This window comes from Coenobita brevimanus, chromosome 31 (assembly GCF_032717465.1).
Source record: "Coenobita brevimanus isolate Jiangsu-jjx chromosome 31, ASM3271746v2, whole genome shotgun sequence".
In the NCBI taxonomy this organism is placed as follows: Eukaryota; Metazoa; Arthropoda; class Malacostraca; order Decapoda; family Coenobitidae; genus Coenobita; species Coenobita brevimanus.
In genome coordinates this window covers 19004050-19021388 of record NC_136984.1, presented here as the reverse complement: position 1 = coordinate 19021388, position 17339 = coordinate 19004050, and the positions used below count along the sequence as shown (strand labels likewise).

The following is a 17339-nucleotide window of genomic DNA, read 5'->3' as shown; positions in this document are numbered from 1 at the left end:
AGTCACACTCACAAGCACTTCTCACCCTACATACAGTCTCTACCAGACAGCCTAAGCCACTGGGTAGAGATACATTGGCTCTATCATCCCTGCTTCGGTAGGGATAGGCCGGTCCTGCACTGGACCTCAACGGCTGATGATATATATATATATATATGGAGTCTCATGGTACGGTGGTAAAGCGTGGGTTTTCGTACATGAAAGAATGAGTGTTTGCACCCCTCCATGGCGATAAACTTTGGGAGCATACTTCCGGCCACGTTCTGCTTTGGCGGAAATAAGGGGTGCTGTGGTTGAACCAGTGCCAAATACTATAAAAGTACCTGCATGGTTGCACCCAGTCGGCTTGCTCGGGCCGATTACACTTGGTTCACAGACTACACACACATCCAAAGCCACTCCAACACTACAATTACACTTACAAATGCTTCTCACCCTACATACAATCTCTACTAGACAGCCAAAGCCACTTGGTAGAGATACATAGGCTGTATCGTCCCCACTTCGGTCGAGATAGGCCGGTCCTGGAGTGGATACTCAAATGACTATACAGTATATATATATATATATATATATATATATATATATATATATATATATATATATATATATATATATATATATATATATATATATATATATATATAATCTCATCGCCGTTTGAATGTCCACTGCAGGACAGGCCTATCGCAACCGAAGCGGGGACGATACAGCCTATGAATATCTACCAAGTGGCTTAGGCTGTCTGGTAGAGATTGTATATAGGGTGGGAAGTGCTTTTCAGTGTAATTGTAGTGTTGGAGTTGCTTTGGATGCGTGTGTAGTCTGTGAACCAAGTGTTATTGGCCCGCGCAAGCTGACTGGGTCAAAGCATATTTTATAGTATGTGACACTGGTTCAACCACAGTACCCCTGATGTCCGCTAATGCAGTACGTGGCCAGAAGAACGTTCCCAAAGTTTATTACCCTGCCAGGTCGCAAACCCTCGTTCTTCAGTGTACGAAAACGCACACTTTACCACTGTATCACAAAGGCTTCATATATATATATATATATATATATATATATATATATATATATATATATATATATATATATATATATATATATATATACACACACACACACAGATGGGGGAAATTGTGTGGTAGGAGAAAGTAAGAAGGCGAGGACACTTCGATGTTAGGAAATACATGATAAAGTACAATCATGGGCAGAAGTATTTTTAAGGGTTTAGCTAAAGGATTTGAGGACTTGTACACGGATGCTATTGATATTAGCTATTGACGAGAAGCACGCATACACACAGACACACACAGGCAAAGAGCGAGAAGAAAGAGCCGACCACTGTCTCGTCAAAGAAGTCAGAAAAAGTATTTTCCCCTCTGAACTGTTGGGAAAGGGATGCCTTTTCCCTTATGAAAGTATGACATAACAGGACTGACATGGCATGTCGGCAATAACACGACTTGAAGTGACAGTACTATCGTAACATTACACAGCAAAGCACTGACATGGCGTTACAAGGTAGGCTATAACATCTTTCACCTGACGTACCAGTGACAAATCATGCCTTCATAGTAATTATGTGACAGCACCGCCTAAGTGGTTTCAACTGAAAAAATATACTCTTGTTAATGAACAGACACTATATCAACCATTCATTCGTAAAATGTAAAAAAGTAATATACATGATACTCATATGTAATTATAATTGTAAACCTTAATGATTCCTCCTTGACGCAGGTATAACAAATTGGTCGCTTTGTCCGCTGGCGCTGGATCAAAGATTAAGGGAATTCTTTGCTGGATCAACCTTAGGTGCAGTGCTATCGATCGATAGTGAATATTCATCTATATTTTGGGATACATACATACTGTAGCACACACACAAAATAACCAACAGAACACTCACTTTTACATGCACTGCTGAAAGTCCGGGCATCTCTTCCTGTTTCCTATGTGGTTGACATAGCGAAGGGCTAAGTTCAGGGCATAATTCTTGCTATGAACAGTGGACCTCAGGCGGATTTTTATAGATAAAAACTGGGGATATAACATAAATCACACAGAAAATATAGTGCTAAAAAGAATAACAATTTATACTGGAGACCTAACCAACGCTTGATTATATGCAACTGGTTTTCGTAAATGAACTGAAAAAGATGCATTTGGTCATATTCTCTTAATCCCTTCATCAATATTACACATGATGCTCTGAAAACATTTTTTTGTCTTGGCAGGAAGGACAAGTAAAGGTAAGTGCAGAATTTTATCATGCCACCCATCCTTCCCATGAAAACTATCCTTAAGTTTAATCACCACTGGAATGACAATAAGAGAGCAATGTCCCCCTGTGTCACTGCCACCAGTTTTAAGTTAACTTTTTGTTATAAGGACAAAGTGAGTAGAGTGCAATATTCTCTCGTCTCTGATTTCCTCCACTAACTGATATACTGTTGTTGCCTAGGTCATTATTCCATACTTCAGAGTTCTGAATCGGTGTACAGTTATGCTTTCGTAGGAATAATAAGGACAAGTGAGAACAAAATCTCCCATGTCTGTCAGTGTTCTTGCATAAACATGATTTTGGTCAGGAAGGACAAAGGTATTTTGTGACTGTAAGGACATACCTGTGGAAGTAAGGAGTCCGGTGCTCAGCCAAGCCTCAATGAACTTATAAGTGAGGCCCTTTTCGATACTCTTTTTAGTGGACAGTAGTGCCTGATGGTGACAAGATAGATAAACTTTATATATATATATATATATATATATATATATATATATATAAACTTTATATATATATATATATATATATATATATATATATATATATATATATGTAAATACATATATGCATATAAACATAGGCAGAGAGACACAGATCATTAGCGACATGCTGAATGATTAACTGATGGAGAGGGAGGTAATTTGAATGTAGATCCTAGTGACAGAATAAAAATGATTCCCTACAAAAATGTCGTGCAATATTAGGTAGGTGGATATAGTCTGCAATAGAAAACTTTAGTTTTTTACCCCATCAGTCTGATGATGTATTTATTGGTAAATTAAAATTTTCTACAAAGGAAAAAAGTCACCTTAATCGAGCATGTAAACAGTGAAGACGTTAATAAAAACTGCATTTTATACCAGCAATTGAAAATATTTTGGAAGATGCAAGAACTATTTAGAAAAAAAGTACTACATCACTGGTCTGAAAGGGGTGAAAAAGATTTGCTCTACTTGGTGGGGATTCAGTGGTGGGGCATTCTGCCGATGGTGTTACTGAGTTGCAGTATGGAGAGGCAGTCCTTTTATTCATATCCATATATATTTACAGTATATACTGTATACTGTATATATATATATATATATATATATATATATATATATATATATATATATATATATTAGCCAGGGTAATAAACTTAGGTAAATTAAGAAGCATTCTCCCGGCCACGTACTCCATTGGCAGACACCAGGGGTGTTGTGGTTGAACCAGTAAAGTATGTTTGGACCCAGTCGGCTTTCGCAGGCCGATTACACTTGGTTCACAGACTACACACACATCCAAAGCCACTACAACACTACAGTGACACTTACAAGCACTTCTTACCCCATATACAATCTCTACCAGACAGCCTAAGCAACTTGGTAGAGATACATAGGCTGTATCCTCCCCGCTTCGATCGGGACAGGCCGATCCTACGGTGGATACTCAAACGGCTTATGATGATGATGATATGTATATACAATATATATATATATATATATATACAGAGAGAGAGAGAATCTGCAACAGCACCAACCGCAACAGCAGCCATTGCAAGTCCACTGCTGAACAAAGGCCTCCCCACACCCTTTTCGATGATTTCCATAACTAAGCTAATCTCTTGCACGTTTTGCCTGCAAACTTCGCTATCTCATCTATCCACCTCCTCTCTAGGCTTTTTCTACAATGCTTACAATCTCTTGGAGTCCACTCAGTCTGCCTCATGCTTTATCGGTTATCCTTTATTCTTGCTATATGACCTACCCACTGTAATTCTGTTCTTATATAACTTCCATAACGTTTATAATAGTCTGCTTTCTCACCCAAGTTTAACTTGTCCTGTCTTTTAAAGATATTCCAAACATTGACCATTCCATTGCATCTTAATTTTCCTTCGGTTATATCAGTTTCCATGTCTCACAACCATACATCATTACTGGGATTTTATATTTGTTATATACTTTTCCTTTCATACATGCTATCAATCTACTTTTCATGATGTCTTTTTGTTTACTGAAGGCTTTCAACTCAATTGTAACGCTTTTATTTCGCTCTCATGGTCTTCCATCAGTTTTAGTATTTGCTCCAAGTAATTGTACTCCTAGACTTCTTCAAGAATTTCTTCGCTTTTTCTGATGATGGTCTTTGGTGTATTTAGATGAAACGTATGGTTTAACTCCGGCTCATCTTTAGCCTCGCTTTGACAATTTCTTTGATTAGGTCATTGAACATTTCTTGCAATGTATCTGCAGTTACTGAGATTGGGACAGCATTAATATTAAATCTTAAGTAGTTTAGGCTTTCTCCATTTATCTTTACTTCTTTGTTTTCTCAGTCAAGTTTTAAAAAAATACTCTCTAGGCATACTGTAAATAACTTTGGTGAAATTATATCTTCCTGATGCACACTCTTCTCAATCTAACTTTTTTCCGAGTCTGTGTAATTTAACTGTAGCACTTCACTCTTAATATGGGTTTAAGAGGAGTTTTACAATGCTCTCATTTACTCCTTTTTCCCCCAGTGAAATTATAATTTTTATGTGCCCCACTGAGTCGAAAGCCTTTTCGTTATCAAAAAAACCTAAGCACAGTTGTTTATTATATTCTATAGGTGTCTCAATTAGTTGATCCATTGTGTAGATGATCAGTAGTTGAATACCCGGTCCGGAATCCTGCCTGTTCATGAAGTTGGTTTTCTTCCAAAATTGTTGTTATTCTGTCCGTTAGGACTTTTGTGATGAGTTTGTAAATAACTGGTAATAAGTTGATGAGTCCATAGTTACTAAGATCTGTTGAGTCGCCTTTTTATTAATGCAAAATATCTGTTGCATTATACCATGATTTGGGTATTTTCTTCTTTATACACTGAGCCAACAAATGGGTGAACCTGTTCTGTACTTCTGCTCCTACATCATACAGTAAATCTGCTACTATTCCATCTTCCCCTGTTGTGTCCCCGCTTTTCATATGTTTACAAGAAATCTTTACTTCGTCTGGTGTTACCTCAGTTTATTCTAGTGTGTCAACTGAAAAGTTAGCTGTTGTTACTATTATTTAATGGATAATTTTTTTTTGTAAAATTCTAAAGCTCTCTTCACTATCCTGTCTATGCATTATTGACGTCACCATTTTTGTCTTTCAGTGATATAATTTATTGCTTTACGAACTCCATTTTGCTTCGGACCTGTTTTTAGACATTTTCATTATTTGATGGTTTCTTCGAGCTGATCCATGTTTCTTTTTTCTTCTACGTCTCTTGTTGACATTCTTCTTTGTCTTTACTTTCATCTCCTCTCGTTTTTTCATGAGCTTCAGGGTCATTTTTGAATACTTTTTGGCCTTGGTTGTATTAGCTCTCCCCACTATCTGCTGTGATTGTCTTAGCACATTTCATCTGATCAGTGTCACTCTCAGCATAACTAAGAGCCTGGAATCTGTTCTTTATTTCCAACTAATAGCCTGCTTTGTTACCTGTCTGTCCATCTGGCTACCTCTTCACTCAGGTACGACAGGTGACTGGCGAGATGAGCAGTCTTTTCAAGAACACTAGATCTCCAGCTGAAGCAGCAGTGGCTGATGGAGCATCGGACCAGGCTTTGATATACAATACACCATTGAATGTCACAAATCATCTCAGGCCAGTGAGCTTAGCAGCAGTCATTTGAAACTGAGCTAAGAACAAACACAGCTTGATTCCGAAGATCAGGTGGGCCATCCACCTTGTACAGTGAAGGGCACCTGACCGGAGGAAGTTGAAAGATGCCCCTGGTGGACGCCTACCAAAAAGAAAGATGACTAGCTCAAGAAGTTGACTGTAAAAATCTCTTGGTTGAGCAGTTTCGAGATCTTGGATGTAAAATGACACAACTTGTTCTTTGAAACTGTAAAATGGGCTGGCCACTGCAGGATTCAGATCAACGGGCATCAATGACTCAAACTCTCTTGTATTTTGCTCTCTCTTGTATTTTGTTTTTCTCTTGGATGGAATAATTTTGCGGGCTTGCGGCCTTTGATTCCTTCTTCCACACATTAAAAAAAAAAACTTCTCTTGACTGAGGGTTTTCCAACTTGATTGGAAGCGCTTGACTATGGATACATCCGGACCAGAAGAGGGACATTTTACATTGTGAAGACTGCTCCAGCAGCCAAATCCAAGATGTGATGACAGCATGCGAAATGAAATAGTGGACATTCCAAATGTTGCTGCAGAAGTGTGCATGCACAAAATGCTGATCCAGTGATACTAGTTGTCGTATTAAAGCCCATACTTCACTGATAACTCCTCGTCCTTGAGACATAGCCTTACAGCATTAGCCGTTCCTTGTCCAGTTCCTGTAGAAATGTTTGGTGCGTCAAGAAGCTCTGCAGTTGCTCTTCTGTCGGCGACAATGACAGGAAACCGAACAACCTTCTCTTTTCAGTCATATTAAAGGATTTCCCTATCCCAGTGGATGATTAGGCTCCTGTTGCTAATACAAGATTCCTGGATCTTCTTCGTGATCACCTTCTATTGGGTTCACCTAGATTACCCGAACAACGACTGATTGATTGCCAACTCTGAGCATTCATGACCCAAGGCAGAAGCTGCTGCAGATAGTATATGAACTGCCAATCTGTCACTGACTTTAGCGCCGTCACGTAATGCAGTAAGCATCGGTGAAACAATGTACTTTGCACAGCACATCCTTGTGGACGGAATGCCACCATTCTCGGTGTCACTGGGTTCATCACTGCTGCTGTGGCAACTGTTCGGCGACTATGTCAACTCGACAGCCTTGTCTTCCATTGTTCGTTCCTTTTTTTCTTCCTGCATTCTTTTTCTCATCCACTGGTTACGTTGAAGACACCGCTCCTCTTTGTCTGAAAGGACTTTGTTGACGCCGACTCCTTAGCTCCTGTTGCACTCTGAGGATTGCTGGTCCTCTGGAACATTAATCAGCTGAATAGTCTTAACGAGGGCGATATCAAATAAATCATGAGATTTGCTTTAAACTCATCCTCTCTATCTATTGTGTAGAACATCGAGTTTTTCCCTTAACAATAGATCAGTACGTCATCTTCTTTTCCAACTTAGTGAAGGCAACTGGATTTCGCGCCTTCTACAGATGCACACTGTTTCCCGAACAACTTGAGTAGCTGGACTATTTACTTCCGAATTTTCGCATTGGTGTAACTTGAAATACTGCCGCAGGACTTCTGCCCAAAAGGGGAGACGATTTTCCTATATCACGTCAGCTGGGAAGCCAGTCAACCACACATGACCCTGATTTGAGGTCACACATGTCATTGCATGTATAAATATATATATATATATATATATATATATATATATATATATATATATATATATATATATATATATATATATATATCTATATATATATAGTGTAGATCAGATATTCATTCTTAGATCTTTAGTGGAAAAGTTTCTAGAGAAGGGAAAGAAGTTGTATGCGGCTTTCATGGATTTGGAGAAAGCATATGACAGGGTGGATAGACAAGGATTGTGGAAAGTGTTAAGAATATATGGAGTAGATGGGAAGTTGTTGAATGCTGTGAAGAGTATGTACGATGGTGCGAAGGCTACAGTGCGTGTAGATGGTGAACTAAGTGAATTTTTCTCTTTGAAAGTTGGTTTGAAACAGGGATGTGTCATGTCTCCATGGTTGTTCAATCTGTACATGGATGGGGTAATAAAAGAGGTACAAGGTAGGGTAGTGGATGTTGGAGTGGCCCTGGTGAGAGAGGATAGTGTTTGGAAACTCCCTGTACTGTTGTTTGCAGATGATACTGTGTCGTTGAGTGAAGACGAAGGGGAGCTGCAAGGCTTGGTGGATGAGTTTGAGAGAGTATGTAAGAAACGGAATCTAAAGGTGAATGTGGGGAAGAGTAAAGTGATAGTCTTTGAGAGAGGTGAAGTTAGTGAATGTACAACGAGGTTAGATGGTGAGGAATTGGAAAATGTGAGTACGTTTAAGTATTTGGGTAGTGTGATGAGTAAGGATGGAGGTTTGGAGGGTGAAGTGCTTGAAAGGGTACAGCAGGGAAGAAAGGTTGCTGGTTCCTTGAAAGCAGTGATAAGAAACAGGGAAGTGAGCATGGAAGTGAAAAAGTTACTACATGACAGTATTGTGATACCAACTCTAACGTACGGAAGTACGTTGTTGGAAGGATACCAACTCTAACGTACGGAAGTACATTGTTGGAAGGACACAAGTCAAGAGTGAGAGCAGTGGAAATGAGTTATTTAAGAGGAGCCTGTGGAGTCACGTGGAGAGACAGGCTGACGAATGAGGATATAAAGGAGCGTTGTGGTGTGGATGTGGATGTGATAGGAAGCGTTATGAGGAACACACTGAGGTGGTTTGGCCATGTGGAGAGGATGGAGGGTGAAAGACTGACGAAGAGAGTGTATGTGAGCGAGGTGGAGGGGGGAAGAGGGAGGGGGAGGCCGAGGATGAGATGGAGGGATGGGGTGGAGAGGTATATGAGAGAGGGGGGTGTGAGTTGGGAGCAGGGCAGTGAAATGGCGGGGGACAGGGCGACTTGGAGGCGATTTGTTTGTGGCCACCCCAAACGGGATTGAGGCGTCTGGCAATATATATATATATATATATATATATATATATATATATATATATATATATATATATATATATATATATATATATATATATATATATATATGAAATACTAACAGATTTACTGTTGGATGCAGGAGTACAAGTACAAAACAGGCTTTTTCACTTATTTACTCAGTATAAAAAATGAAGATAATTCCCAAAACATACTGTAATGTAATACTTATTATAATTAAAAAAAAAAAAAATGACTCAAAAGATCTTGGTAACTACCGACACATTACCTTATTGTCAATCATCTACAAGCTCATCACTAAAGTCCTTACGAACAGAATAACAACAAATTTGGAGGAAAATCAACCTCGTGAACAGGAAGGATTCCGTCGCGGGTATTCTACTACTGATCATCTACACACAGTGAACCAACTAATTGAGAAAATTACAGAATATATAAACCAGTTGTGCTTATGTTTTGTTGATTACGAAAAGGCTTTACACTCAGTGGAGCACATAGCAATTATAAATTCATTGCAAGAACAAGGAGTGAATGAAAACATTGTAAAACTGCTTAAAAACATTTATAAAGAGGGAACTGCAACAGTTGAATTACATAAGGACTCGGAAAAATTTAAGATTGAGAAGGGCATGCATCAGGAAGATTGGCCTACAATTTCCCTAAAATTATTTACAGCATGCCTAGAAAAGCATTTTCAGAAATCTAAACTGGGAAACAATGCAGTGAACATGGAGAAAAGCTAAACCATTAAGATTCGCAGATGACAATGTCCTTATCCCAGAAACAGCAGAGACATTGCAAAAAATGTTAAATGACTTGAACAGAAAAAGTCTCAAAATAGGGCTAAAGATTAACCGAAGTAAAACTAATGTTTAATCCACAAACCCCAAAGAGCGTCATCAGAATAAGCGAAGAAGTTCTTGAAACGAAGAAGTTCTTGAAGCGAAGAAGTTCGAGGAGTACAATTACTTGAGGCAAATACTAAAATTAACGAAAGTTCATGACAGCAAAATAAAAAGACGTATTACAGTTGCATGCAAAGCATTTGGTAAACATAGAGACACTATGAAAAGTAGCTTCCCAGTTTGTATGCAACGGCAAGTGTATAACGAATGTTTAACTCCAGTTATGACGTATGCATGTGAGACCTGAAAACTGACAAAATCGATGGAAAATAAATTATTCCATTCTCAGAGAGCAATAGAATGGTCAATGTTGGAAATATCTTCAAGAGACAGGAAAAGATCAACATGGGTGAGAGAGCAGATTATAGTCAAAGATATAGAAGTTATAAAAGAATAAAAATGGAGGTGGGCAGGCCATGTATCAAGAATAAGGGCTAACCGATGGAGCGAGGTGGTGACTGAGTGGACGCCAAAAGATTGCAAGCGTAGCAGAACAAGGCCAGACAGGAGGCGGAGAGATGAGATTGTGAAATTTGCAGGGAAAACGTGGCAAAGATTGGTTGAGTTAAGAAATTCATGGAGAAGGTTGAGGGAAGCATTGAGGTCATTCAGAACAGGAAGGTGACATTGCCTAAAATGTTGATTTCTGAGAAAGAGAAGAGAGGAGACGGGTATTCTGTTTTAGGAGTAGATTTATGGGACAGAGAGAGAGAGAGATGGATGAGTGGGCAAACTTGGGCTGTCTGGACATTGCTACTCCTCTCGGGTGGGAAAGGAGGTCCGGAGGATTTTATATATATATATAGATAGATAGATAGATAGATAGATAGATATAGATATGGATATGGATAGATAGATAGATATAGATATAGATATATTGACAGATCGATAGATAAATACAGATATAGATAAATAGATATAGACATGGATAGATAGATATAGGTATACCTATCACGTAACTCTACTCCTAAAACAGAACACCCGTTTTCTCTCTCCTGTTTCTCAGAAATCAACATTTTAGGCAATGTCATCTTTCTGTTCTGAATAACCTCAAGCAATATTAACCCCTTAACCGTGGGGATGTCGGAAGCGGTCCCTGCACGTCACGCGTGGATAATCGCGTTCCGACTGACTTTTTAAAAAATATTTGCCAAAAATCAGTTATTAGCCCTAGAATATTATAATTAAATATGCCTATGGCACACATCTTCAGCTTTCTCCTAGGGTGTTTGGTGAGCCTTCGTCGACTACCGTAGGACTTGCTGAGACTTCTGAAGTTGGGTAACGAAGTCTCCACTTTACACTTCCCGACACCTGTAATATGATTACCACAGCCTGATATTATCACTAGAAATACTATTCTATGAATTTCAAGTAGTTTGGAATCCGTATTAAAAAAAAACACACACTGTGAAAGCAAGGTAAATTACAAGCACGCACAAGCTTCCCACCCTCTCTCGTTCCCCGCTCGTATTCTGTCATTCATTACTCATAAACACACTCACAATTTATATTCCTAGCACTTTATTACACTTATATATATCTACAGTATTTATCCACAAGTTTGCTTCAGTAAGAGTAGTTTATTTTCACTCCAGGCATTCACTTTCTTGTTTAGTAACCTAGCGTAGAGGGCGAAGCTTTCACTTTCACAGCCATTACTCTAAGTATTTATACTCATATTCATATATTACTAATTATTTACATTTCTATTTACATTTTCTATTGTATTTACATTACTTATATTTCTATTTTATTTACACTATGTTATGCACTGTCACTTGCAGCAACTTATAAAACTATTTTCCACTCTTCAGTCATATTTACATCCATTGCTTTCACTTGCAATTTACGCATTATTTGCACATTATTTACATTTCCACTTGCACTGTTTTAGAAATGCTTCAGGCTGTAGTAATAAAAAAAAAAAAGCAGGTTACACAAAGGGGAACCTGGCACTCAGAGGACTGCCAAGAGGTGCGTTTGTGCTCAGGTGTGCGCCTGGTGGTATGTGCACACACCTGGCACCTGCGTATCGCAGCCTTCCTCATCGTTGTGGCAGGTATTTGCTCCAGTCTGTACCGATCTATGTACGCCCTCTGCTCAAGTCTGTCAGGAAGTTTAACAGAATGGTGCCTTGGAGCTGTTGGTGTCACCCTACCATACCTCTCAAGAAGCTGCTGAACACAAGTCCTGGCGAACAACCTCAGGGAGAAGGACTTGGGTGGCTTTACTTTCATCTTGTACTGGATGAAGGCGTTCAGCATCGTCATGTCAATGAGATGCAGAAACACTTTCCTGTACTACCTAGTATTCTTCCTGAGGCAGTCGATCTCTCCAATCATCATGTCGGACTTGTCCGCCAGCCACATGATGATATTGTAGTCGATGACAGCATCAGGTTTCATAACAAGTTCACCTGTCCTATGGTCAACCTTCTCACTGTCTTGGAGTTCCCCTTTGTGTATGGTGGTGAGCATGTGCACGACCCTCTTGTCATGCCACCGTATTGCCAGCATCTTCTCGTACTTGTGTAGGTGCATGTCTCCTCGCTGCGAATTTCCTGCCTCGGGGAATTTGGGGAATGGGCACGATTACTCTTGACAGTGCTGCAGGAGCCGATGCCATGCTCTGAAAGGTATTTAGCAGGTTTCGGTGCTGTATAATAGTTGTCAGTATACTGCAAATGATTCCCACTTTCACTACACAGCCTGAGAAACCAAGGGGATGTATTTTGTCCAGATCGACAGTGCTGGCTGAATAGATGACGAAGTCAAGGATGTACCCCGTATTACAGTCCCACAGTACAAAGAACTTGATTCCAAACCGATGACGTTTGCTTGGAATGTACTGTACAAACATCAGATGCCCTCTGAACAGAACCAAGGATTCATCTATAACAACCTTCTGAAATGGGTGGAAGAATGACATAAATTTATCCTTCATTCTGTTCAGGATCTCGCGGATCCTCCAGAGTGGGTCAGTCTGGGAAGGTACATCGTTGTTGGTGAAGTGCAGGTTTCCCATGATGTTACGGAAGCGATCTCTGGCCATGTACAGTCGTGGCCATAAATAATCACCTATCCTTCTGTACCCCGTGCCTCAGAGTGGCTCCTTTATGCGCGGCAAGTCACACTGGAGTAAGAGGGGCTGAGGGGAGGGGCCAGAGAGAGAAGGGCAGGTGGGTGGGGGAACGAGCGATGGTGCAGGGTGGAGTGAGGGAGGGGAGGGACGGGAGGTAGGGGAGGGAGAATGAAATGCGAAGTTGTGGCCACATAATTTGTCTATTTTCTTTCATTCAGGGCATCATATAAAGGAGTTACTATTCCGTAGATAATGCTGCATTACACCTTGTATAGCGGCGTCAGATAACAAGCTTTAGATAGGTGATGATATCAAGGACTGGCTCGTGAGAGAAATATACTGCCGTGACATTAATCATTTGTGCGGAGCCAGATATTTCTGTTCATCCGTGTATTTTGACTTCAGACGCAGAATGGAATCTGGATGACTTTGAGTTCCGTAATGTTTGTGTAAGAAATGTCCTCTACCAATACATGTAATTAATTTTTGGAACTAAATATTATATGCAACCTTTGACATGGCTGTGTCCACAGTAAATATGATCACCCTCGCGGTATACACTCCCTCTGTACAGTCACCGTCATGTAAATTCAATAATTATTTAATGACATCTCTATATGAAAAGGCTATTTAAAATAACTGTGCATGAAAGGTAAATAAATTTGATGTCCGTGCTCATGGCTGGATATAGTAACGGTATCTCTCATTACCTGTTAGAGGGAAAATGAATCAAACTCCTACCCAAACTCCCAAAATATATCTATGTCAATGTTTACCGACACTGGTCAAGCCAAAGCAACCAGGAAAGCCTTAGTAAGTAGTCCAGTGGCCTCCTGCCTTAAAAGCCTCATGCAGGCTTCGCGGCACCGGGGAAACAATGTTGTTCATGGTTTGCTGGTTTCGTCTGAACAGCTCCCACTCGTCTTTGCTGTGCTGGAGAAGGCGTGCCCGTGTCCTCTCGTTCTCTGGCTTCCACGCGTAAGGTGACCAGATTTATTGGAGCTAAAAGCGGGACATTGTCACGTGTGTGTTATATATATATATATATATATACAGTATATAAATCAGTGTATCTCTCTCTCTCTCTCAGTATATATATATATATATATATATAGAGAGAGAGAGAGAGAGAGAGAGAGAGAGAGAGAGAGAGAGAGATTTAAATGCGAGTGACAGCGACGGCTGCTACGCAGCACCTCACCCTGAGGCTGCTAATTAAACACTAATGTCTCAAACGAACTCCAATGACCAACATACAGTACGGTACGGTGAATGGGCCGACCAAAGTTACCAGTTAGTATTACAGATTTTATATTAACAATTCGGTATTTTATTTGGTTTCGATTAGCCATAATTTTACCAATTCATCATAATTTCATAAAAACGGTCATATTATATCTAATGTAACAATAATTTTCTAAAAGCGGGATATTTTAGATAATTTGCACAAAAAGCATGACATTTTATTCACAATTAAAAAAGCGGGACAGATGCAAAAAAAAAAGAATAAAGAAAGAAAGAAAGAAAGAAAGCGAGACTGTCCCGCCTAAAGGCGGGACTCTGGTCGCCTTATCCACGTGTTTACAATCTGGGCCTACACAATCTCGATGGCTCTGCACTAATAATTGATCTGTCACGTCAGTATACTTGTCTTACGAGCCAGTCCTTGATATCATCACCTATCTAAAGCTTGTTACGTGACGCCGCTATACAAGGTGTAATGCAGCATTATCTACGGAATAGTAACTCCTTTATATGATGTCCTGAATGAAAGAAAATAAACAAATTATGTGGCCACAACTTCGCATTTCATTCTCCCTCCCCTACCTCCCATCCCTCCCCTCCCTCACTCCACCCTGCAACATCGTTCGTCCCCCCACCCACCTGCCCTTCTCTCCTTGGCCCCTCCCTCTCAGCCCCTCTTACCCCAGTGTGACTTGCCGCGCGCAAAGGAGCCTGCCTGAGACACGGGGTACGGGAGTATAGGTGATTATTTATGGCCACGACTGTACATATTGAAGATGGGCGAGGGTAGTAATGGGTCCATGGACCAATAATCTTCCAACTCGTGCTTCTTTGAATGGGACATGAGAAGCATGAGGGCGAAGAACACATACAGTTCCTGCACTCCAAGCACGGTCCATTGTTACATTTTCGGTGCACCTGCACCACGTGCAGCACGTTGTGACTCGTACCTGTTGGGCTCATCACATATGTGCTGCATGACTTCATCATCAAGGAAGGACAAAAGGTAGTGCAGGCTGTATTCCTGAAGAACTCTCGTCAAAATGAAGTTGTTCCAGGATGAAATCGGAACCTTCTGTCCACACGAAAGTGTCCAGGGTTCCCTCTCGTGGCGGTGTAGGCTGGGTGAGGGTGGATGAAGGTGGCTGTGAGGCAGACTGGGCCGTTTCAAGGTCACTCCGACTGACTCTAGGTTGCCGTGTACCACTAGCAGCCCGTATTCTAGAAGCTAATTTACTTTTACAGTGAGTAACGGATTTACTTTGTCCTTCACTGTAGGTGCTGAAGACTCTAACGACGAAGACTCAGGAGAAATTTCGGCTAAAGAGGTGGACGATATTAATGAAGTGGGACTGGGAGAGCGGGGAGGTGATTCACCTCGGGACTCATGGTGGGTTGGGTCACATGGGGCGATTGTTCCGGGGCTAACCCACCTCCTCTTCACTCCCTTCCCAAATTCCTTCCCTTGCTGCACTAAGGGCCCCTTTCCCTTGGAGCCAGGACGAACTTGGGACACTGAAGCACTCGTACTGGCAGTTTCTGTCACCATTTCCTCCCCAGGCTCATCACATGATTCACCTGAAAGATCAAAGTCACTATCTATCATTATCATCGATAAATCAGCCAGTTCACGTTCCACAGCAGAGTCACTTAGTCCTTTACCCCTTCCCACATGAGGTTTAGTAGGGGTAGAGGTCACAGGGCCCTTTGCAATGGGCGCAGAAGCGGCGGAAATGAAGGAGAATGAATCCGACATGGTTTCACCTCGAAAGAGGACACTAAACTGAATGACGTGACATATATGGGCAGGCAAGGGTTGACAATGTCAGTGTGGTGACAGCTGCTAATTTCTATGCTATGAAATGATTGGCAGGAAATACAGACAATATATAATAAATTAGGTAGATCCAGGTGAATGTAAATATCACTTAGGATTCTCCCTTTCTTATAGAATACATATTATTATTACGAAAATAGGTCATACGGCATATTTCAAGGGGAAATAAACAGGGAAAATTAGCGAACGAGTGCACCTGGGCATTGCCAGGTGATAAATAGCCAATTCCAGGTGTATGGCACTATCAATTACCTTTTTTTTCTTTTTTATATATATTATTTTGTATAAGAATAGGGCATAGGGATCACTTCATTGGATGAAATCAGTGGAAAAATCTTGGCAAGATTTGCGTAACGTGGTGCGGCTGGGCAGGCGAGAGGAGAGAGTAATGGAGGGGAGGTAGGGAGGGGAGTCAAGAACGGGGAAAAATGGCTAAAGTGTCAACAATGGATGGGAGTACACATGACATTAGCAGTGCTGACTATTGTTGGACACTGGCAGTACTGATAAATGATACAAGTTACCACTTTAAAGCCCTCTCAAATTCAAAATAACACAGAATCACAAAAGTGACGCCCCATGGTATGATCCATTGTGCCTGAGCACCACAAAAGTGATGCCCCATGGTTAAGGGGTTAAAACACACTTTATGATCTCTAAACGTCTTGAAGAAAGCCCTAACTTACTTGGTCTCTGTCTGAAAACTAATTTCCTACTGTTTCCTCTTATGGGCTCCTCTATATATTGTGTTGTTTCTGAGACCTGCCCTTTCACTTCAGTAAGGCACGTGATCCCTCATCAGTGGAACTACATTGCTGCTGGTTGTGATGCCTTCTGGAAGTACTTGTTTGATCTTCCCTGGAATGATTATTGCTTCCACTGCAGAAGGCCATCCAAGCGTGCTCTTAGGAAAATGGAGGTTATATCTTCGGGTATGGAAAGATTGGACTTTCCTTATTTTTGTCCACTAGTTAGTTTTGAAAATATTTTAATTATGGCTGTTCTAATGCTGTTGAAAACAAAAGGTGACTTTTGATGGCTGCCGAGAGCAACTTATCCATGAATTGGGTACCTATGTTTCTAGTTAGTATAATGCAAATTATGTTCTTCCACAAGCTAAACTTAATTAAATTTGCTCCAAAAATAATAAACTTTTCTCAATTCCTCTCGTTTCTTCTGGCATATTGCTAAAAACTTCTTTCATAACTTTACTAGTTCCTCTTTCACTCCCTTCATCCAATTTGGCGGCTCTGTTGCTGCCTCGTCCTCTAATGAATGCTGAACACACCTCTGACACAGATTTATTCCAGTGTTGCTCCACATCTCTTCGTCTTTCTGATATCCTTGTGCCTATTTTTTTTAAACCACCCCGTCCCGACCAATTTTCCACCACAGACTCC

At 40.6% G+C, this 17339-nt stretch overlaps 1 protein-coding gene across 1 annotated transcript in view; it reads right to left on the bottom strand.

Annotated features, from left to right (window-relative positions):
• The window catches only part of LOC145395514 (cytochrome P450 4C1-like), a 192746-nt gene that overhangs the window by 155509 nt on the left and 19898 nt on the right, over positions 1 to 17339 (bottom strand). The window contains exon 3 of the mRNA XM_080269123.1: positions 2634 to 2724. Within this exon, the coding sequence (XP_080125249.1) occupies positions 2634 to 2724 (91 nt within the window). The remainder of the gene's footprint in view (positions 1 to 2633; positions 2725 to 17339) is intronic.